Raw genomic sequence first — 24370 nt, 5'->3', positions numbered from 1 at the left:
TTATATCTCAAAAACGAAAGCATTTAGAGCAAATCTGACATGGGGTAAAAATGTTCATTAGGTCAAGATCTATCAGCCCTGAAATTTTCAGATGAATCAAACAAACCATTGTTGGGTTGCTGCCACTTAATTGTTAATTTTAAGGAAATTTGCAGTTTTTGGTCATTATCTTGAATATTATTATAGATAAAGATAAACTGTAAACAGCAAAAAAGATCAGCAAAGTAAGATCTACAAATAAGTTAATATGACCAAAATTGTCAATTGACCCCTTAAGGGGTTATTGTCCTTTAATGACAATTTTTCACAATTTGTTCATCATATTTGCTAACTTTAAAAAATCTTCTCCTCTGAAACTACTGAATGGATTTGGTTAAAACTTAGCATGATTGTTCCTTAGATTATCCTGCACAAAGTGTGTGCTTTGATTTTTGATCCGTCAAAAAACATGGCCGCCGTTACTTAAAATAGAACATAGGGGTCAAATGCAGTTTTTGGCTTATATCTCAAAAACGAAAGCATTAAGAGCAAATCTGACATGGAGTAAAAATGTTCATTAGGTCAATATTTATCAGCCCTGAAATTTTCAGATGAATCAAACATCCAATTGTTGGGTTGCTGCCACTTAATTGGTAATTTTAAGGAAATTTTGCAGTTTTTGGTCATTATCTTGAATATTATTATAGATAAAGATAAACTGTAAACTGCAAAAATGATCAGCAAAGTAAGATCTACAAATAAGTCAATTTGACCAAAATTGTCAATTGACCTCTTTAGGAGTTATTGCCCTTTAAAGACTTTTTTCACAATTTGTTCATCATGTTGACTTACTTTAAAAAATCTTCTCTTTTGAAACTGCTGTATCAATTTCAGCCAAACTTAGGCTAAATGAGTTTCAGAGTTTCAGAGTATCTAGTATAAATTTTATATTTCATTTCCTTGCATGTCAAGAAACATAGCTCCTATGGCTAAAATAGAACATAGGAGAAAATGATTTTTTTTTGCTTTTGAAGAAAATAGGACGATTCAAAGAACATTTAAATAAATTGAAAAGCAAAAATAATAATTGATGAGAGATTAAACCAAAAAAATTCAGGTGAGCGATTCAGGCTCTTGAGAGCCTCTTGTTTCTTAAATTGGTTTCCAAAAAACAGTTTTGCACTTTCAGGATCTTACTGTTTGAAAACATAATTACCTGTACAGTGCCTCTAAATAATGGTTTTGGTAATATAGTCTTTACTCCAAAAGCCGTTTCCTCAATCCAATTTCTTACAGATGTCAAAACTATACTTAAATAACAGTTTAGATTTTTTTGTTCTGAGGTTTAAGATATAACAGTAAAGATCAATTTAAACAACACATTTATTTGGAATTCAAACAAACAAAATACAAATGTATTTAACATGTATATAAACAATAAAAATATAGAAAATCATAAAACAGCAAAAGTATAAGGGTACACAAAAATAAATTCTGTTAGTTTTTTTAAGCTAGATAAAAACATTGGTAGACATGTTAGTACTATGGGTGTGTTTAACGACCTTAACTCTTTATTAGGGTCTTGCACGGTCAGTCAACATGTGGGTCAAAATATATCGACACCATTTTAAAGATGTTAGTAAAATTATTTCAAAGCCATATTCAAGATCTTAGTCGAATATTTCACAAGTCATTGTCATGATACAATAGCCAGATTAGGCACGATATTTATAGCCAGATTAGGCACGATAATTGGCAGTTTTCAGTAATAAATGCTCTTCAAATTTATAATGGATTTCGCTTTTCAACATTTTAAGTTAGTAAATTGTTAACTTAATTTATTTTTTTCTTACTTTATATTTATTTTCCTGCAAGTATGTGTACCTTTATCCTGAAATTTATATAGTGAAAGCATACATGATAAATAATACAAACATATAAACTTACTTGAACAAAAACATTTACTTACTTTATAGTAAAACCATTACTTTGGCAAAAACATACAAAAATATATACTAACTATGTAAAAAATAAAATTTTCTATCAAATATCACAATTATGTTAGGTGTTATAAAATAAATTATCCAGTTCTCAGGAATTAAATTCTCTTTTCGTTAAATGAGACACCATTTTCTGTCATGGCTTTTATATCAAATTGGATTTTTTTCTTAATTTAAAATACAATATTTCTCTCCAACACATTCTGAAGATAATGACTACAATCATCATTTATATCATATAATAAGAATTAACAATGTTAAATAATCATTTATCAAAAAAACCCAAAAAACAGATAATTCATTTTACTTGACCTAAGAGGTTAGTATTTGTGTTCATTCAATATCACAGATGTGTTATAAATAAAAAAAATATAATAATATAAAATCATTGCAATATATTGCATCTTATTATTAATAAAATAAACTCTTATTGCATTGAAGTAAAAAAGATAGAAAATAATGACTAGTATACAGAAAAGAAACTTTAGAAATGTAAAGAACAGACAGAACACATTTAAGTTATTTATATAACTTTCCCTTTAATCCCTATCCACATATGTTATATTGGGTGTTTCAAGCGGTTTCACAAACAGACAAAAATATTTGATGATTCTGAACTTCAACCTTAAACAATTTAGCATATATGTGGATTAATTTATTTTCTTAGGTACCAGTTTGTGAAAAATTTGTACTTTTTGTGGATATTTGGTTTTGTTGTTTTGCTGAGGTCTGCATATTAGTCTATGGAAAATTTGTATTTCGTTGAACATCTACTCTTAACTAAATACCTAATAATTATAAATCCACAGTAGACGCCCAAGATAAAGCAAGACCAATCAAATTATGTAATGATTTTTGAAAATTACAATAATTAATAACTTTCTAATTTTCTTTCACTAACAATTAGGTATTGTAATTAAGCCCAAAACAATTCGTTTTGGACTTACCGGAGCAGTAACTTGTCATTAAAATCTTGTTCCATTCATTACATATGTTTTACAAAAACAATATGTGAGGTTTATAAGTTAGTAAAAAATAAACATAAATTGTTTAGAGGATATAATTGTTCAATCGCAACATACAAGTGGACTTTACAATGAGATCACATGATTTGACAACCTATGCCAGTTGTCTCCCTTTGTTTCATTTTTTGGCTTGAGAATGACAGAGCCATGGCCTGAGCACCCAGTAATGCAGGTGTTATTTGTAATTTATGTGTGCCATCAACGATGCTTGTTAACAATTTATTCAATCGTAATATAGCAATGTCAGCAATATCTTCAGGAACAAACACAAGATGTTTAGCATCAGACGACAGATCAACCAATGGCAGCTGACAATGGGCCACAAAAGTAGCCAATGAGATTCCACGTCTAAAGTCCCACATGACTAATTTCTTATCTCTTGACGATGTCAAAAGATACTTTCCTGTAAGATCAAATTTCAAACTGATTACGAAATCATCATGTTTTTTTAATTTGTAACTCAATGTGCCGTCTGCTAAAGACCAGACATATATAGTTTTAAACCCACACGAAACAATGCATTTACTATCAGGTGAAAATAAAGCTGCAACAGCAGACGACTTCTGGTCAAATCTCATGAAGTACTGTCCTGACATTTTGACCACTCTAATACCTCCATCAGTGGATGCAGAGAAGGCGTACTGGTCATCTGGACTGATATCTACAGCAGAACTGCCACTCATCATTGTGTCATTGTTCTGCATCATATCCTCCATGGCAGAATCTGTCTCATCTTCAGTAGTCAGAGGTACAATCAAGGGAAAATCAAACATTGTACTCACAATCTGAAATAAAGAGGTACAATCAAGGGGAAATCAAACATTGTACTCACAATCTGAAATAAAGAGGTACAATCAAGGGGAAATCAAACATTGTACTCACAATCTGAAACATTAAACAGAGGTATAATCAAGGGGAATTCAAACATTGTACTCACAATCTGAAACATTAACCAGAGGTATAATCAAAGGGAATTCAAACATTGTACTCACAATCTGAAACATTAAACAAAACAGAGGTACAATCAAGGGGAGTTCAAACATTGAACTCACAATCTGAAAGAGTAATCAGAGGTACAATCAAGGGGAAATCAAACATTGTACTCACAATCTGAAATAAAGACGTACAATCAAGGGGAGTTCAAACATTGAACTCACAATCTGAAAGAGTAATCAGAGGTACAATCAAGGGGAAATCAAACATTGTACTCACAATCTGAAATAAAGACGTACAATCAAGGGGAGTTCAAACATTGAACTCACAATCTGAAAGAGTAATCAGAGGTATAATCAAGGGGAAATCAAACATTGTACTCACAATCTGAAACATTAAACAGAGGTACAATCAAGGGGAAATCAAACATTGAACTCACAATCTGAAAAAGCAATTCAGAGGTACATTCAAGGGGAAATCAAACATTGTACTCACAATCTAAAACATTAAACAGAGGTACAATCAAGTGGAAATCAAACAGTGTACTCACAATCTTAAAAAGCAATTCAGAGGTACAATGAAGGACAATCAAAAGTATAATACAATAAAACAACTGCTTAACAAAGTTTTGACAGATGTTATTAAACATTTGCAACTTGTACAGGGCACTTTAAATCAAAAGTAAAAAAAATAAGATATCTCTAACTTCTGTTTGACTAAGAGTTACCTACCTTAGTACCAGATGAGTTGATGGCCACCTGACTCAGTGAGTACAGAAGTGAAAACTCTTTAACCATAGTACCTACAAAATATGGAAATGCTGGTACATGTATAATCAAATAAGTGTAGATTCATAGACAATATACTAATATAATTTTACTGCTCTTCATTTGTAAAGGAAATTACAAACCATAGAAAATTAAGAAAAAAAATACTTCGTTAGCATAACACCATGAAAATGAAATGAAAGAGAAAAACTATTATGTCTAAAATTACACTATTATCAGCTACTCATTGTCATGTTTTGTAAAGATTTATCAACTTTTGAAAAGCTACTTTGCACCCTTAAAATTAATGATGAGTTACCATTTATGATGTTTAACGCTTCCCCTTAAGCCTTGTGTTCATCTTTTTTTAATCAATTACATACAATTTTATATGTGAAATACTTTCCCTTAATATGCCTCCTTACCACTTTTTATAATCAATTCCTTACCATTCTTTATGTTAAATGCTTTGCCTTTAGCCTCCATTCCACCTTTACCAACAACTAAAATACTGTTAGCTTCTGCTGCACAGTTCACAGCCATTTTACTTGACAGTTTGTGTTTCAACTCATCTAAAAATGAAAATACAGATTCTAATAGTTATTTACTTTTGTATCTTTACGTTTATGGATACATGTTATCTAATAGTCTTTCATTAGTTTCAACGATTATTGTTTGCACAAGAAGAAAAATGTAGACAACTACTGTGGAAACATTTATTTTCACGGGTGGGTATCAATTTTCATGGATGGTGGAAAAGTTGTATTTTTGATTGTACTTTGTTAAACTGGGGTTCACCTTTACACAAATAATCCATGAAAATTGTATCCAACTACAGTAATAAATCCAGAGTAAGCCTTATTAGTCTAATGACACAACATCTTTAAACTGGTCAGTAAATATACACGTTTGATGTTAGTGGTGATATGTTTTTACTGGATATTTCAAGAATAAATATTGAACTTGGCTGGCTACAATGTTACAATTTTCTATATAAATGATATTTCGTACCAAAATTAATCAGTACATTTCAGCTTTGAAACACATCATCTTTGTAAGTCTGTCGACTTATTTCTACTCCAACTTAAACAAGTTTCAAGTTTACAATGAACCATAACAATTTGGCCATGAGCTGATGGACCCTCTCTGGGGGAGAGTTTTCTCAGTGGCAATCATACCTATAACATCTCTATACCTATTAGTTTGACATGTAAACATTACAATCAATTAGAACACTTACATGACTGAGAATCAAGTATAATTATGTCATCCATTTTTGTAATTATAATAATTTCTTCTCCACTTTTTGACATCAGCATGTGAGTGACGGTCTTCCCATAATTCTGTTCATACAAAGTTCCCCCATCATTCAGGTCCTTTACCATGAACTGACCATCTGACCGTCCTACCAACACTGATCTATTGTCACTGCAAAACAGAATAGATATAAATGCAAAAGTCTGCTATCTCTAAAATAAGAGTTGTTCAGATTACATATAGGGTGAACTACCATTCCAGTTCTCCAATGCAAATAATGTGTTATAGCTAATTATAAATAAATTAGTCAGATATATTCTTTGGTCTTTGTTTGTCTTGTATGATTTTGAATTTTAGTTTCTTATGTATAATTCGGAGTTTAGTATGACGTCCATTATCACTGAACTAGTATACATATTTGTTAAGGGGCCAGCTGAAGGATGCCTCCGGTTGCTGGAGCTTCTAGCTACATTGAAGACCCATTGGTGGCCTTCGGCTGTTGTCTACTCTATGGTCTGGTTATTTTCGCTTTGAAACATTCCCCATTTCTTTCTCAATTTTATTTTACCTAGATTCCACTGGTTCTCTGTTTAGAGTTTAACAGTTTATGAGATCATATTCTACTAGCTGTCACTATGAATGAATATTAGTTACCATAGTGACCATGAGTTATCTCTGTGAAACTGTCCAATAGCAAACTATATTTAAAATATTTTTATTAAATGTGTTTTAAATCTGAAATTTCTCTTTGCTTGGTTACTTTTTTGTCTAGATCATACCATTTCTTTGCTTTATCTTAAATGTGATAATAACACACAACTGTATTACTGACCTGCTAATTTTTACAGCTGTTGTTGAGAAAGTTTTCATATTTTTCCTGAAGTCTTCCGTAGCAGTTGCTGCATCCAGCTGGTTACCATTCTTTAAATATGTATCTGAGAACTCATTAACAACCCTGCTAACATCCCATACTCTGATAGTACAATCTTGTGAGGCTGAATACAATGTATTTTCATCTTTACTAAGTATCACCTGCATGATTTCCATACTGTGACCCTTCAAAGACTGACAGGGAACCACTTCCAATAATGGATTGTCTACGGTACCAGCATAAAATATATAAATTTCATTCAATGTTGTAAATTCTAAGGCAGTTACAGCAAAGATTTGATCTGTGCCAAATAGTTTCAAGCATGTGACACCATAGCGACCACAGAATTCTTTTGTACATTCTGACACTTGTTGCCCGTCTGTTATCCTGTGAATGTACCATCTCTTATCATTGTCCCCATTTGTGACCCCAGTACTTCCAAGCCCTACAGCAAAGTATTTCTCAGATGGATGAACGGATACAATATCTGCTGTGTAATGCTCCCAGTGCTGTATAGAATAGTCCTTTTCCCCAGTAGCCAGGTCCAACATGTTTATGAATTTTCCGTCTGTATATCCCAATCCTCTGAACAACATCTTATTGGTGGTCAAAATATGAACTAATGCATGAAATGGAAGTTTGCTTGATCCAAAGGAAAATCCTTCATCTACTGAAGTGTGTAGTGTTTCTAGGGTCTCCATTTTTAACACCAACAATGATTTTTCAGACAAAACAACAAGAAATTGATTATCAGGGGAGATAATTAGATAATCTGGCTTGACCTCCAACTGAACAGACCTCGTCACTGACATTGCTGTAATGTTTTGTCCAATGGTACATACATTTATCTGGGTTACTGGAAAATAATAGCAAATATATTTAAAATCATTATATATAATAAATCATGTAAATAGATTAAAACAAAAATAAAAGCATATTGAGAAAAACAACTCTTTTTTTACCATGAGTACTAAAATTCTTTGTACACATTTTTCTTTTTCAAATCTAAAGAAAAAGATTTATTTCGATGACAGAATGTGTGAGTAAGAATACATATACAATATTAGTCAATGTCAGAAAAATATGAACTTTGCAGTATAAAATGATTATTCTAATCAATTAAACATAGATTGTGATATCTATAACTATAAATAAAAACAAAACTAATAAGAATTCATGATTTATTGCACTTTACCAGTAATAAAAGAATACTAAAGCTGGTATTCAAAACTTATTCAAGTCAAACTCCAAATTCGAAATTTTGATCAATTCTTAGGTTTAAGTAATTCATACAAAAATAATGATTAAATATGCTCTTTAAAATATTATCACTTGTTGGGTTGCTGTCTCAATGTCTCACCCCAAAAATCTTTTTATTCATACAATTTACTGACATAAAAAGAATGACTTACAGCTGGAATAAACAACATATTTATCCGACACAGCTACACATTCTGATCTATTTGGAATGTTGACCACAGCAAACGTCTCTGTTTTCACTAATTGGTCATGGCCACTTGCTCCTCCTTGAAATACATTATCATGTCCATCATGTCCAAGTACAAGGAACCTAAAATAAAGGTAATCAGATTTATCATGTCCAAGTATGAGAAACCTAAATAAACAGCTGCGCCATGAGCGCATGATACGCCCGACGTCTTATGTGGAAGTCTTATGCAATAATCATAAATAGTTTTCGAGAAAGTTTTAAGTAATAACCATATATTGTTTTAGAGACACGGCGGGACATGTGAAACCCCCACCCTGTTTTTTTTTAACAAAAAAACTAAATATTACCAAAATAAAATTTTGAATCAAAACCAAAAAGTATACAGATCTTTAGATTAATATAACAAAGAAGTGTGTAAAGTTTAAAGCAATAATCATAAATAGTTTTTAAGATACAATACAAAACATGTAAAAAAAACCTCCCCCTTTTTACAAAGTACTAATAACTCAAAAATGAAATTTTGAATCATCACCAAAAAGTATACAGATCTTTAGATTAATATAACAAAGACATGTGTAAAGTTTTAAGCAATAATCATAAATAGTTTTTAAGATATGGTGCGACATGTAAAAAAAACCTCTCCCTTTTTTACAAAATACTCAATAACTCAAAAATGAAATTTTGAATCATCACCAAAAAGTATACAGATATTGAGATTAATATTACTAAAAAGTGTGTAAAGTTTTAAGCAATAATCATAAATAGTTTTTAAGATATGGTGCGACATGTAAAAAAAACCTCTCCCTTTTTTACAAAATACTCAATAACTCAAAAATGAAATTTTGAATCATCACCAAAAAGTATACAGATATTGAGATTAATATTACTAAAAAGTGTTTAAAGTTTGAAGTCATAATCAAGAATCGTTTTTAAGATACAGTGTGACATGTGAAAAAAACACACCCTTGTTTTAGTTATAAAGTGTTGTAACTCAAAAAGTTTAAATCTTATTTTCACCAAAAAGTATACAGATCATTTGACCATCATAAGAAACAACTATATAAAGTTTCATGAAATTTGGATAAGTCGTTCTCAAGTTACGTTGCCACATGTTTACCCCGGACAGCCGGACAGACGGTACGACAGACGGACGGACAGACGGACGGACACCGGACATTTGTATACCATAATAAGTCCCTTCAAAATTTTGACGGGCGTATAAAAAAAAGGTTTATCTTATGTTTACATGAAATAACACCTTTAATATAATGTAGTTTATTAAATATCATCCTTTTTCTCAATCTTAAACATTTTGGAAGTTAATGGAACAAACTTGCATTTTACCTCTTTTCTCTATTTTTCGGCATTATCATTGACATTAGGACATTTTTTGTTTTAAAAATAGGTACCCCAAATAATGACTGTGGCAGAGTTTGGTTCCAATTAACCCAGTAGTTAAGTTTCCGAGAAGAAAATTTAAGTAAATGTTAACGCATGACAAGCAATGAATGCCAAGTGTTGAGAATAACTCACTTGAACCTGCAGGTATAGATACTACATAGCTAGTGGTCTAACTAAAGCCCAATATTATTATACAAACATACATTATACTGCAGGTGTCACAGAATATAAGTTCCGTCATAATATTTATTCCAAAGATAATTTATTATGTAACAAAAGTTCCAATTGGAATTATTGTTATGTGATATTCATTCCATCAGCATAATTAAAAGGACTGATGCCTCAGAATTTTTATCACATAAAACAAAATTCCAATAGGATGTTTTATTACATAATAAATTATCTTTGGAATAAATATTATGGAAGATATTTCATCTTATGACTGGTATAACATTTTGACTTTTATCATTTTGACATATCACTCATTAAAATGAAAAAAATGGAAAAAAATCTTATGTAATAATTATTCTGATTGGAAAAAATATTATGTAATATATATTCTGATTTGAAAAACTATTATATAATATCTTTTCTGACCAAAAAATATTATTATTTCTATCCATTACTAATGCCAGATTGGTAAATTGGTATTTACAATTATTATAAGAACAGGTATCAAGAATATGGGAAATAATTGTTCCCAATCTTGTAGATATTAAACAATCATTTCTGAATTATCCACAATTACTGGTATGCATATTTTACCCTCAAATGATATTTTTCTCATTAGAATTAACATTTATATTTCACAGCTGAACTTGTTGAACATATTTAGTTACCTTCAACATATGTTCCATCATTTAAGAACATAAATATTTTCTCATAGTTATCTGTGAGTGAGCCTCTGTGTTTCAGTATACGTGATGGTGTTGTGTACAGATGAATATATCCAACTCATTAACACTTTTAATTTTACATAATAATCATATAATTAGCATTTAAACCGTTTTGATTTAGAATATAATCAGCATTTATTATAAACTCTGTTTTGATTTATATACTAATCAATCAGGTGAAAACTAAACTTCAGCATATTAGGAACATGTGTTATACTCATCAACATATAAGATATTAAGTTCCTAATATCAGTGGAACAAATATTATAAAGATGGAAAAAGTATTCCATGACACAATTTCCGCAGAACAAATATTGTTTCCCTCAGGAACAAATATTATTAGGAACAAATATATGTTGACACAGGAACTGTATTTGTAAATCAAGAATAGCTGTTTTCTAATCTTACTTATCGTTCATCACAGGGCGGTAGACAGATGTTGTTCCCTTGACTTCTAATTTCTCTGAGAATGCCGCTGATCCATTGTCGTTCATATCAAAGACAGAGAGATAATCATGTATATGGTCTTTTACAGCCTCTAAGACTACCAGAATATTGTTGTGTTCCTGTAGATGCATCACTCGACTGAAATCTTGACCATATGCACCTGCATTATACATAAAAATGTGAGTAAATGCATATTCTCTCATTCTAGAAAATAACAACAACACAATGATATTGTGTAATATTTTTTTCATATCTATACAAGCAAAAATAACTAAGAATCAACTGGATTAAGCTCTGAAGACTGTTTTTCAATTTGATTTATATTTGGAGGATTAAGCAGGACTACTTGTTTTTCAGAAAGATTTGTAAATACTGTAAATTCAAAAATTATTGCCAGGTTTTTATTATTGCGAACAATGCGACAGAGTTGTAAACGCAATAATTTAAACTTGCATTTTGAAATATTTTATATGAATTAAACAGCATTTTTCTCAAAATAGTAAAAATTAAAATCGCATTAAAAAGACTAAAATGACAAAATCTTGATTATAATACATTTTATAAGATAAAAAAAAACTGTTCTGTGAAACATGTTCATTGTTTGACATAATATATACGTTTTTTACTAATATCTTCATACCAGGCCTATAGAAAATATGTAATTTGTTGAACATTTGAATTCCTGGTTCACCTGTACCCACGAACCATGAAAATTGGTATATAATGAATAATAATGAATCCACAGTAATTTTCCTCGCCTACCATCATAGGCAAGTTTTAAAGAGGTTATCAAATATACCAATATTACCTCCAGTATGCCATACTTGAGCATCAATCATAGTTTTGATATAGCCATCAGGAGGAGGAAGACATTGGGATAATGGCAGTAACAGAGATATATCACAGGTCTCTGACCATTCCTTGGTTTCTGTCACAAGTTTCTTTATGAAATCACTGCTAGTATTGCCAAGACCCAGCTGACCTAAAATCTGTTGAAATAAATAACATTTATATAGACATCTCTCGTTTATATCAAATAAATTATTTGTAGTGAAAGCCCTTACCTGTTTATGTCCTTATATGTTCTGGACTAACTTGAAAATAGATTGAATTGCATTTCGGACCAAACAATACCATTTGGTTAAAAACAAGGGTGTCCAATTGTGACGTGTGAACCCTTTTGTTTTTTATTGTATGTCCTAATTTGTCTTTTGTATGTAATATAGTGTTCTATTGTATGTCTAAATGATTTCTAGTGTATATCCTAATGTGTTTTAGTGTGTGCCCTAATGTGTTCTAGTGTATGCCTAATGTGTTCCAGTGTATGTTCTTATGTTTTGCAGTGAATGCCCAAATGATTTCTAGTGTTATCCTAATGTGACAATTGTATGTGCTAATGTTTTATGGTGAATGCCCTTATGTGTTATAGCGTATAATACTATTGCCTGATGAGTTCTATTGTACACCCTTATGTTTTAGGTGAATGTTTTATTATACCTAAATTAATATTTTCTGTATAAAATAAATACACAATATTTTCACTATTTTTCACAATTACAAGCGTTAAACTATTGAACCGTTCAATAGTTTCCAACTATTGGAACTGGGTGAAACTTTTTGACCGCATTTAGCATCATTATATTTCAGGGAATTTCAAATGCAGCTACAGGATTGGAGGATTTAAAAAATACCGGGGGAGTTACTACATTGCGCTTTACCTATTGCCTCAACTTCAGTGTAGGACGTAACCTCTGCATGTCACAGTATTTTTGAAGTAAACTTTAAACAGTATGGTTGGATTTCTGCTTTTTATATAACGATAGTTGACACCATCTATTGTTTGTTTTCTTTTTCGATATAATAAAACACTTACTGACTGGATATTCGTGGAATACCGGTAGTATGTTTATTGTCCCCTCGGATACAACTATTGCCCTCGGCTACGCCTCATGACAATAGTTGCACCTCGGGTACAATAAACGTACCATCCCACTCATACCCAGTCAATAAGTATACACTAGTGTATGCCTTAATGTTTTCTAGTGTATGCCCTCACATGTTATAGTGTATAGCCTAATGTGTTCTATTGTATGCATTATCTGTTACAGTGAATACCCTAATGTGTTCTAGCATATGCCTTAATGTGTTCTAATGTATGTCCTTATGTGATCTAGTGTATGCTCTAATGTGTTCTAGATAATGCTAGTTAATGTCCTACTTTGTTCTAAGGCATGGACTACATTCTAGTGTACACCCTAATGTGTTCTAGTATATGTCCTAAATTTTCTAGTATATAACAGAAAAACAAAGGTATCCAACCAGGACACAAAATCATTACATGCACAGCAAAAAACACACACAAAAAAAGAAAACAACTCAAAGTCAAAGTGAGGTCTTCAACACAAAGCAACATTGAAAATTCAAGACAGCCCTTGAATTCTTTGCAAAATAGCTTGGGTATGCCCTTATGTGTTAAATTGTATGCCTGTATGTGTTCTAGTGTATGCCCTTATGTGTTCTAGTGAATTTATAGCTCTGTATGTGGAACAGGCTTGCTTATTGTTGAAGGCTATAGTGACCTACAGTTGTTAACTTCTACATCATTTGGTTTCTGGCGGAGAGTTGTCTCATTGGAAATCATAACCCATCTTAATTTTAAATAGATAAATGGATGACAACAGAGTGTTAGGCAATATTTTTGTAAAGTACCTGTAATGCCAAGTTAGAGCTGTCTTTTCTGATACTATCACTGCCTAATGATAACATCTGTTTAACGATTTTAATATCATTGTAGGATTCAACATCATCAATATTACCAGCGGCATCCATCTCAGTCAAGGCCATCTTCAAATCTTCTATAACAGCTGATACGGAGACAAATTTACATTTGGCATACAGCCATTCAAAGCTGCATGCTATCTCATCGTGGAAATCTTTAAATAAATGACATTTAATCATTTGGTAAGGCAGTTCAATTAACTTTCTAACATTGCAGCATTCCTTATGAAAATAGATTGGTTGATCTGGTACCCCCCTCTTTGACTGTGGGTAGGAAGCCTTTTTCTTTTTGTACAGTTCTAGTGGCTTAGGTTTGTTGTACCACGATCCTCTGAAGTAGTCCACTAATAACTGACACATGTTCTTCCCTTCTTTACCTGTCAAGTAACGTCGCCTAGCAACCTAGAAAACAAAACAACTTATTACTCAGATTGGTGATTTTAATATTTTAGGTTATTTTAGTTTATTTTAGATTAACAAATTAGCAGCAGATAAAATAACATGATTTTAAATTCCAAACAGACTCATAACTTTTATAACAACATTATCGAAAACAGCACAAAATTAATTTAGAATTTTGAAAAAAATGTTAAGAAAGCGTAAGGCACCACTTGACTAACCTTACAAACGAGTTTCAAATGAAAGGATTCGTGTAATGTCAATGCGTTATTGATTTGTTCCATAAAATAATATTTCAAAGTTTCCCCTATTTTCTGTAATGGTTTTTTTATTATTAAAGTTTAATAGCCATACATTAATTTTAGTTATTGAAACATCAAGAAAGATAACTCACTGTAAATTTTCTCATGAGAAATATTGGGCAGTGTTGGTGTTCAGGAAGCCATAAAAATCTATGCAACTTTAGATAAACAATTATTTCATTTCATTGAAGATTGTCTAGAAGTTCAGATCTATTCATCAATATTTATCGTATGTAATTACCATGATTCCTTGCAATCTCACAATTGATATAAAACAAAGAAAGTATGCAATGCAATGTCTGACAATAAGATTACTGTATTATTTGAGAAATCAGAAACAAGGAAAAGTCAAAATAGTTAAAAAAGAAATTATCAGCTTCAAAGATATTCAGAATTTAAAAAAACATGTTCTTTCTAATAAATTTATTATTGTCAAAATGACTTAGATAGTATATAAATAAATATGTTTATGTTTAACCTCAATGAACTGCCTATGGTACCATCCAACTACTTTCTTTCCTCCAGACTTCTGAAATGCCATGTAATCTTTCGTATCTTTCATAAGTAGAGATATAACGGAAGGAGGGATCCTGATATTGTCTGGGTCAGGGGGTAAGTGATAGAGGTATGTATCCTGTAGGGTTTCATCGTCCAATGAAAGTAAGTCTTCTAGTTCTGTGTGACTCAAACCCTCTCGTGATGCACTCAGAAAACCTAAAAAAAAATTAAACAAATAAGGTCACATAAAAAACAATGAAAGTAAATCTTCTACCTCTGTGTGACTCAAACCCTCTCGCGATGCGCTCAACGAGCTTAAAATAAATAAAAAAATCAGATTACCAAAAGCAATTATTGCATATGTAAAAAGAAACAAATTATAAGTTCTTGTTTGTGCAATTGATACATGCTCTCTCTTAGTTATATTTAAATAATACTAAACAGAAATGGACATCTGGTCCATTCTGGGGTATGCATTTGTATATCAATCATGTCAATGAGACTACAAAAACACAAAAACAAAAAAAAGAAATAAAATGTTCAAGTTAGAGCACAAATGTTTATTGATGAAAAGCTAATTACTGCAGGGTACCTCATAAAATAAGATTTATATTGTGTGTTTTAACCAATACAAGGTTACATCTCATGATTTTAAACAGTGACCTTGGATCTTTAGTGCTTGTATCTGTGAATAAATCAAAGAACAAATGCACTGTTTGAACACCTCACTAAATCTTAACTTCTGCTAAAAAGACTTACCAAAAGTTTTTTCTACAACTTCTGTGCCATTTTTCTTCTCCAGAAAATCAAAGAACATATCAATGGCTGCCTGAACATTTGGTCCAACTTTAAAATCCTTCACATCAGTCGATGACCTCCATAGTATAGCTCGGTCTGCCAGGAGCTTTACATATAATGGTCTAGTACACTTTACAAACAGTTCCATCAAATGTCGACGTTGAGGTTTTGTCAGTCTTCTGTTCTTTAGCTGACAAATTTTTGTTATCACATCATCTGAAGTATTCATTGAAAGTACAGGTATTTGTATAAACTGCTGCTCAATAATTAATCTATTACGAATGTTTTGTAAGCATCCATTAGTTTCTGGCAACATGGATACTATTAAATGAATGTTTATTGGAAGTTTGAGCGGGAGCCAATTCATTAGATGAGCACGGTCATGGCTTCTCAGCTGGTCAATTGAGTCTAAGAGAATTACTAATGTTTGTGAGGGGTCATAGTTGTTGAGCATTGATTCAAAGAGTTGAGTGAGGTAGAGAAAATCTCCTCCAAGGTCTACAAATGAGGGTAAGGTCTTGTTATTTATTTTGAGTATTTGTCTAAGAACACTACATAAGACATCTTTTAATGACGAAGAATTGCCGGAAGTCCCTAGAAATCTGACAATCACAGAACTACCTGGAAACCATGTTTCTGACAACTTGGCAATTTTTGCCATGATAGAAGTTTTTCCTGAACCAGATTCTCCATGTAAAATCACAGGGTGTGAGTACTCTTTCAGCTCATATTTCTTTATCATTTCTAGTTTCATGTTTTTTTCTGGGTCAGCATCAACATCCCTGTCCATGTCACCATTGGCATAGATAATACCTCTTTCTTTATAAAGAGCAATTTTACTCTTCACTTCTTCAAAATAAGGATCCGGTTTTCCTGTAGATTGGTCATTTTCTGGTTCATTTTCTATATCATTCTCCAGGGTATCATCATTACCGATTTCCTCCATTTGATCTGACTCCAAACTCTCATCTTCATTCTGTGACAAATCACTATCCTCTGAACCACCATGAACTGTGGTCATTCTGTTTCTGATATCTTCCAGAATTTCCTCTCGTCCACAAAAACTTTCCAATCTTTTCTGACCAAAATGTAAATGATGTAGAACTTCTTCGTACAATTCATCATCCTCCCTATTTCCAATTTTCTTTTTCAGAGTATAATCTACCATTTTGATCATGTTTTCCTCAAAATGTTTCCCCAGACTGACAAGGTACTCCATATGATCAGGATCTTCAGGGTCCACTCCATTTGGAGTCCAATACAATGTGTCCTTCTTTGTCTCGTCTGGAAGAAGGACAGGTTGAATCTTCGCTATTTTAAGACGCTCTCGTAAATCTTTAGCTTCTTGGTCTATGGCAGTATCATCTTTTACTAAGTCAATAAATCTTTCTACAATAAAAATAAAGGTGTACTAAAATATAAAATCATGTTTTATTTCTATATCACTTTTCCCCAATTTTTTAAAATTTTTATTTTTGGTCAAAAGTTTACACCGTATTTGCAAAACTTATTTAACTAAATAACTGGATGAATCAATGAAATGCTTTGGCTAGATATCAGTGATATCTACATGTAAATAGTTCTGAGCGAAATAAACGTAATGAATCTTAGTTGTGATATCACCATGGAAACCTTTCATTCTAGCTAGGTTATGATTAAGTCCCCTCCTCTCAAACTTTGGTAAATGGAACCATCATTTATGATTATGATGCTGAGCCATCTACCATGCCCAATTTCGGACTTCACCATGTTAGACCAATAGAAGCACTTGAACTCTCTTCTGAGTGTGGAGGGATAAAAATGTAGGTGTCTAGTATTTACAAATTTCGTAAAGCCAATATAGAAAATATATGTTTACATTCAACTATATGCGCTATAAACATACCTGGGATCTTCTATAAGTTGATTAATGACTTAAAAAATTGCTGCAAAATCAGCACATGGCAATTTCTAAATTTAAACGTAATCTTCTTAAAGGCAATTTTAAATTGGATTCAGCCAGTTACAACTGCTACCAATGGTAATCGTTACCTCTTGAATTTGAAATTCTATCTTAATCTGCCAAGGGTGGTGAGGAGGGGACTGGGTAGTAACCATTGGCTAGTGAAGATAGGACACCTTTGAAAAACTTTCAGGGTGAAGAACTGCAATAAAGGGTTCTCTCAGAAAACATTGTCATGTCAAATGCTGACTTTGGGTCAAAGTCTCAAAGATGTTACATGAATTTAGATTTTAAATATTAAAGCTATTATGGATAAACATTAGCTAAATATTTATACAAACACTTATGGTGGTACCAAACAATTTGCCTAAAATAAATATGGCTCATTTAGTTTTCATAAAATTTTGACAAAATATTGACTTTGAACTTTGACAAAATATAAAAATTTCAAAAACCCTGAAGCACACACTTTATCGGAAAAATTTCATTGGATATTTAGCAGATTAACAAACACTACTTTTGATCATTGAGAAACTTAATATTTCCTTAACAAAATATTGTGATTGATAACGTTTAGCCGATTTTTACAGAGTTATCTCCCTGTAGTGTTAGGTACCACCTTAAACCAAAACTGATTAACAATACCAACATACTTGCAATCTTGTCTTCTATATTTATATTCTCAAAGTTTCTGATGTAAGCAAGCACTCTGTTTCTGATGGAATCACTTTCTATAATGCCTTTAGTTGCCTCTGCTTCAGTCACTAAAATCAAATAATTTATAAGGCTAAGATTTAGAATGTAGTATGACTGTAATAACCAAACATTGAAACAATAAACTTTCAAAACATTATAAAAAAAATCCACAGGCAACAAAACCTAAATAAAAAAACCGGTAGATCATATTTGCTTTTTACTTAAAATTATGTTGTTTCAATGATAAAACTAACATTTCAATTACAAAGTGAAAGTTTGTTTCAAAAATTGGATTATCTTTTTATAAATAGTAATGTGATTACCACGAAAAATTAATGGATCTCACAAAAAAAGAAAATTGAACAAACTCCTATAAAAAAAAAATCAATCATGGATATGACATCAACATACCTGAATAAAAATATTTCAATCTTTGATCTTTGGTTATACGATTTTCTTCATAAGCCTGATCAGCAGCCTTTCTTAAATACTGGGTCAATTTCTCAATTATGCTATCCCATTCCCTTCTTTCCTGAATGATTTTACAAAACATGAAAAATGTTAAGTTAACATATATAATGATAATTATGGTTTCTTTTAACATGTTTAAGTAATTTACTGACATACTTTTGCAGCACTATTCAATGATTGACCTACTTGTATTACACTGATTCAATAATTTGCCTACTTTTGTTACATGCTTTTGTTACACTTATTCAATGATTGACCTACTGTTGTGACACTGATTCAATGATTGACCTACTTTTGTACCATATTCAATACAGGATCTGGTACGGATTGCTTTTTGTATTGATCTTTCCATTGTATTTTATTTTTCATAACTGTTATTTCTTTTCTCTTGGTATCTTATATTGTTGTTATGACCTGATAAAAGAAATATTCAATCTTTAAAATATAACAATACAAACCTTTTCTCTCTCTGTGGATTTCTTTGGATCATCATTATTATAATTTGGTAGGACATCAGTGATTGGTAGAAGATAATACACGGCAGGTTCAGCATTGTCATCACGTTTGTACCACTGATTCATCAGGACTGTGTCACACCCAACCTTCATAGCTGTACGGTACAGAATTTTGTACTCATTAGCCTCAATCTCTCTAGGTATTGATCTAGAACCATACTTGTCACCAAGAAATAACTAAAATATACTGATTAATAAAGTGCAGGAAAAATACAAATTTTAACAAATTCAAAAAATTTGTTAAAAAAAACATTTTTACTTTTGTCATGAGCATACACCCCTTCATGTGACAAATTGTAAAGAAACCTGTCTATATATTTTAAGTCTTTCTGTATTTTGTGTACACATTCTTGTGAGTTTTTGCTGTTGCACTATAACTAACATTTTTATTTGAATTGTAAACAAGTATTAGAGAAAATAAGTGTAATTACTGTAGTCTCATTATTAGGTTGTTAAAGTTATGATTCCACTGAAAACATCTTTTTAGATTAATACATTGTATAACTAAATTTGTTTACCCAAATGAAACATTCGATTCTTAAAGAAATTCAATTTTAATTGATTTGTTGCCTATGGAACATATTTGCTATGTGAAAGTATAAACATGAGGAAATCATCAATATAATCCTGCAGTTCTCTTTATTTGGGAAAAAATAGATGAAGTTGTTGATTTTACTTACTACCAAGCAAATAACTTACAACAAAGTATGGTCCTCTAGACATTAGTTTACAGATCTCTACTTCTTCTAATACTATATCATTGGTACTGTGGTCTATAGAAGCTTCATCTCTTACTCCCCAGCGATAATCAATTATCTACAATATAATATACACACTGTTTTATGTGACACAATGTAGACTATTAAATATAAAATAAGAAAATAAGAAGATGTGGTATTATGGCCAATAAGACAACTCTCAAACAAAAAGACCAAATTACTTAGCAGTTAGCAACTGCAGGTCACAGCCTGACCTTCAACAATGAGCAAAACCCATACCACAAGCAAGCTTTAAACAATATATATACTTACAGTACTGGATTCAATCTATGTTGGTGGTAAAATAATACAAGTTGTTTGTAATATCTGATAACAAATAAAAACTGTACTATTTTCATATCAATACTCCTCATACTGAAGGGAGAAATTATTTAGACCTTTTCACCTTTTAAAGTTTAATCCCTACAGCACAGGTTGAGTGCACGTAGAAAACATGTGGTCTTTAATTTATATTACGCATACAGTTCCTTGATGATTATTGCTAATTTGGGGCAATATTGACACATTCGAAAATAAATAAAAGAATATGATTGAAAAATATTGTTTTGGATGGCAAATGAAACATGTTGTCAAACATTTCCAAAAGATCAAGATGTAATTTATGGTTTACCAGGGGTCAGAATTCAGCTTTAATCTTTAATTTAATTTCCGCTGCTGACCCCTGGTAAACCATAAATTACAAATTGATCTTTTGGAAATGTTTGACAACATGTTTCATTTGCCACCCCAAAATTCTTGGAAAAAAATAAAGCTTAATTCTGAATACTAGATTACAATAAAGTATTCTTTCCCAGATCCTAAAAATAATTATTAAATTAATTCGAAAAGTCTTGATAAACGTAAATCATGATTTCCAACAAAAATACAGGCCCAGTTTTTACCTCCTAAAAATGGTAATTTCGCCCCTGTTTGATACAATTTTTTTAAAACAAAATTCACCTGAAAATCTAAATTTTTCTTCAAGCAGTATTGCCTAATTTTTGGTACACTGTTCTTCATCAAGTAATTCCTATCTACTGTCATGTCTGGAAATACAAAGTGAATAAATGTTAGTCACAGAATAATAAGTCATGTGTGCAATTACAGGGTAAATAATCAGTTATATAAAATATTTTTTTATAAAAATGGTTTGCACTTTTATACATTCTGTGTTAATAATTATAATTTTTCACCTAGAGATGTCATATCAATATTTTTCTGGAAAAATCATGGGGAGAGGGAGGATTTTTACATTTGTTACATAACTCATATAATTTAATATAATATAAAAAAGAAGATGTGGTATGATTGCCAATGAGACAACTATCCACAAAAGACCAAAATGACACAGACATTAACAAATATAGGTCACCGTACCGCCTTCAACAATGAGAAAAGCCCATACCGCATTGTCAGCTATAAAAGGCCCTGATAAGACAATGTAAAACAATTCAAACGAGAAAACTAACGGCCTTATTTATGTAAAAAAATGAACGAAAATCAAATATGTAACACATAAACAAACGACAACCACTGAATTACAGGCTCCTGAGTTTAGATCCTGTCATACTGACTGGGTGCTTGTGCATATTATAGTGCCATTTTTTCAACCATACAAACAGAATACATGTATCAGGATTACACTGCTGGAGAATTTTACCAAAGGTTTATACATTAACAATGTATGTTCCTTTATAACACTCGCTGTATAAGAGGTGAAATGGGGGGAATCCAGGTACCTTTCACCCTGATTCACGTTCACCCTATAGCTAGTACCTATTCGCCCAGGGTCTATTCAACCATTGTTTTTATTTATTCTAAGTTGACTAGTTTATCAAAACAAAATGTTGTTTCTGTGACGAAAAAGTAGTTTAAGTATGGGGACTTAAACTAAAGTGTGTATTCTTGTGTTTGTGCTTTGTTGTTTGGTGTCTACGTTTCACACGTCCACGGACGACAAATGTCAAGTATACTCTTTAACAGGGTTACCCTAAAAAATCTCTGGTAGCGTGATTAAGGGAATCCTGGTCACATAAATAAATAAATGGATCCTGGTGTAGTCTGAACGAAGTTTTGCTAGTTAACATAAACACAAAGTCGATTAAAAGTTCAATACTGTATAATTCAAAATCCAAAGTACATGTTACAGTATTACAAGTTTACATCTAAACTGCAGGCTCAACAATACGGTGGCATAATCTTAAATCTCCTACGTACGCACCTCTCGTACACAAAATCGTCTCTCGTATATCGTATCTACAACTATTTCTCTCTTTTATACTACTCTAATAACCTGATTACAATATGGTTAAATGACTCTGAACAAATAAATATTCTACAGGAGCTAAATTACAGGAGCCCGGAGCCCGGAGCTAAGGTCAATCGAAACTGAGGTCAACTGAGACACCTGCATCAACATCGTAACGGGGCACCAGCTGATTAACATGATTGATTTGACATTTAACAAGTACAATCTGATTGAAAGCGATAAAAATAGATTGTAAGGAATTACTTGACAACGTTTAATGAGAATAATTAATCTGATTACACCATGATGATTATGATGATTAAACCCAGTGATGCATGTAATAAACTAAAAACGTTACATTTCTATTATTAATCCAACAAAGACAAGTATTTTAACAATTAGTGAGAAGTATTATTTTATTGAACGTTTGTTTTCAGAAATGTCCAAGAATAGATAATCTATAAATATCAGAATAAGTTTATTAGATTTGTTTGCCCGAAATATTGATATTTCTTTTTTAAACGTAGGGCGAACAAACCCAGGGCGAACTGACCTAGGGAGAACATGTAATTAGGGCAAACGGACCCTAAGGATGGGGGCACTTGAATAATCTGTTTCAACAATTGGATTAGTTTCCTAGCTACAAATGTATCAAAAAATAAACTTTCATCTCAGACAAGACAAAATCATTCAACTACATTTAAATTACCAGAAAAAAAAACTGTATACAACCATTAATCAGTTAATATCTATAATACTATACATCTATCTATAATACATATAAATTTCAAGCACCACAATGCTCATGTTATCATGGTCAGTGTGGTCAGTGGCAAACCCGAGTGGGGGGGGGGGGGGTTCCTGGGTTGGGCCCCCCTTTTTTGGGCGGATCAATGCATTTGAATGGTTGAATGGGGACATATAGTTGGAACACCCCCCCCCCCCCCTTTTATTGTCCTAGGTTTGGACCCCCCCCCCTTTTTTTAAATGGCTGGATCCGCCCCTGCATTGTTATTACATCACTATAACATTATAACATTGATACGAGTAAACGTTAATCATTCCTTCTTTTTTTATTTGCTTATTTTTAAAAATAGTAAACAAAAATACCAGTGAAAGTTGAACTAAAGAACACACGAACAACCGTGTTTTCCATTTCTGGGAGGTCCCCATAACTTCCATTGAGGACTTCTTTCTGGGTCGCTGCATCACCCATTGTTAAAGATGATTATATTCAAAGATCTATATATCTTTTTTCTCTCATGACAAAGGACTTATCAGCATTTAAATGCCCATTTTCTAAAACAATAATATTATGTATTTTTTGGTCTCCAATCAAACATCAAAAGTAAATGTCAAGACGAGTTCCGTCTAGCTGTAATACTCCGGAAATACATTTTTTAAATTTTATAACAAGTGTGGACACAGATAAGTGTGGATAGTATGTTTGACTGTTTGACAGTGTTTTCTGATTTTTTTTGTTTTCCCTATGTAGTTTTATGTTAACCTGTTGTGCACAGTAAAAGCCAACCTGTAGCAGCGTCTTTTATCTAATATTGAGTTTTAATGTTAATTATATATTAGAAGATGTGGTATGAGTGTCAATGAGACAACTCTCCATCCAAGTCAAAATTTGTAAAAGATAACCACTATAGGTCAGTGTTATGCCATAAATACTCGTCGCCTACATATTTTGCTGCGTATTCATATATTTTTCAGATAAAACTACGGTGTTTTGCCATGCCAGTTCTCAGTAGTTGGATTTTAAACTTGCAAACAGAAGCAGCTAGAATTGTCACTATTTATTTTAAAAGTCGGCATGCGCGTAGCTACGTTTACGTCAAAACGCCCGGGCGTACACTTGAATTTTGAAAAGGAAAAAAAAATAAAAAAATCAGAAAATCTGGTTAAAAGCACATCAGCCGTGTGATTCTTTTTG

General features: G+C 31.8%; 1 protein-coding gene across 2 annotated transcripts; it reads right to left on the bottom strand.

Annotated features, from left to right (window-relative positions):
- Nucleotides 1–1348: 1348 nt before the first annotated feature.
- LOC139521163 (NACHT domain- and WD repeat-containing protein 1-like) lies at nt 1349–23803 on the bottom strand. 2 transcript variants are annotated; one of them, XM_071314471.1, is made up of 17 exons: nt 23542–23803; nt 21144–21229; nt 20125–20241; nt 19369–19602; nt 18851–18971; nt 18397–18507; nt 15763–17190; nt 14984–15219; nt 13736–14206; nt 11835–12015; nt 10988–11186; nt 8245–8402; nt 6794–7688; nt 5945–6132; nt 5154–5276; nt 4669–4739; nt 1349–3789 (listed from the first exon to the last, which is right to left on the bottom strand). In XM_071314471.1, the coding sequence occupies exons 1-17, from the start codon at nt 23645–23647 to the stop codon at nt 3082–3084; spliced, it is 5433 nt and encodes a 1810-aa protein (XP_071170572.1). In that variant the 5' UTR covers nt 23648–23803; the 3' UTR covers nt 1349–3081. The 2 variants fall into 2 exon arrangements, with proteins under 2 accessions (XP_071170572.1, XP_071170573.1); XM_071314472.1 differs by lacking the exon at nt 1349–3789 and adding an exon at nt 4358–4435.
- Nucleotides 23804–24370: the final 567 nt, after the last annotated feature.

Source organism: Mytilus edulis, chromosome 4 (genome assembly GCF_963676685.1).
Source record: "Mytilus edulis chromosome 4, xbMytEdul2.2, whole genome shotgun sequence".
Lineage (NCBI taxonomy): Eukaryota > Metazoa > Mollusca > Bivalvia > Mytilida > Mytilidae > Mytilus > Mytilus edulis.
This window is presented reverse-complemented; position numbering and strand designations above follow the sequence as displayed.

Bases quoted from the DNA above. Each gene is read 5' to 3' on its own strand.
- LOC139521163 (XM_071314471.1), bottom strand. From the start codon at position 23,647: ATGGGTGATGCAGCGACCCAGAAAGAAGTCCTCAATGGAAGTTATGGG. The intron at 21,230-23,541 runs GTATTTTTGTTT...TTGTATTTCCAG, and splicing joins CTTTAGTTCAACTTTCACTG to ACATGACAGTAGATAGGAAT. The intron at 17,191-18,396 runs GTATGTTGGTAT...TTTTTATTGTAG, and splicing joins TATAGAAGACAAGATTGCAA to AAAGATTTATTGACTTAGTA.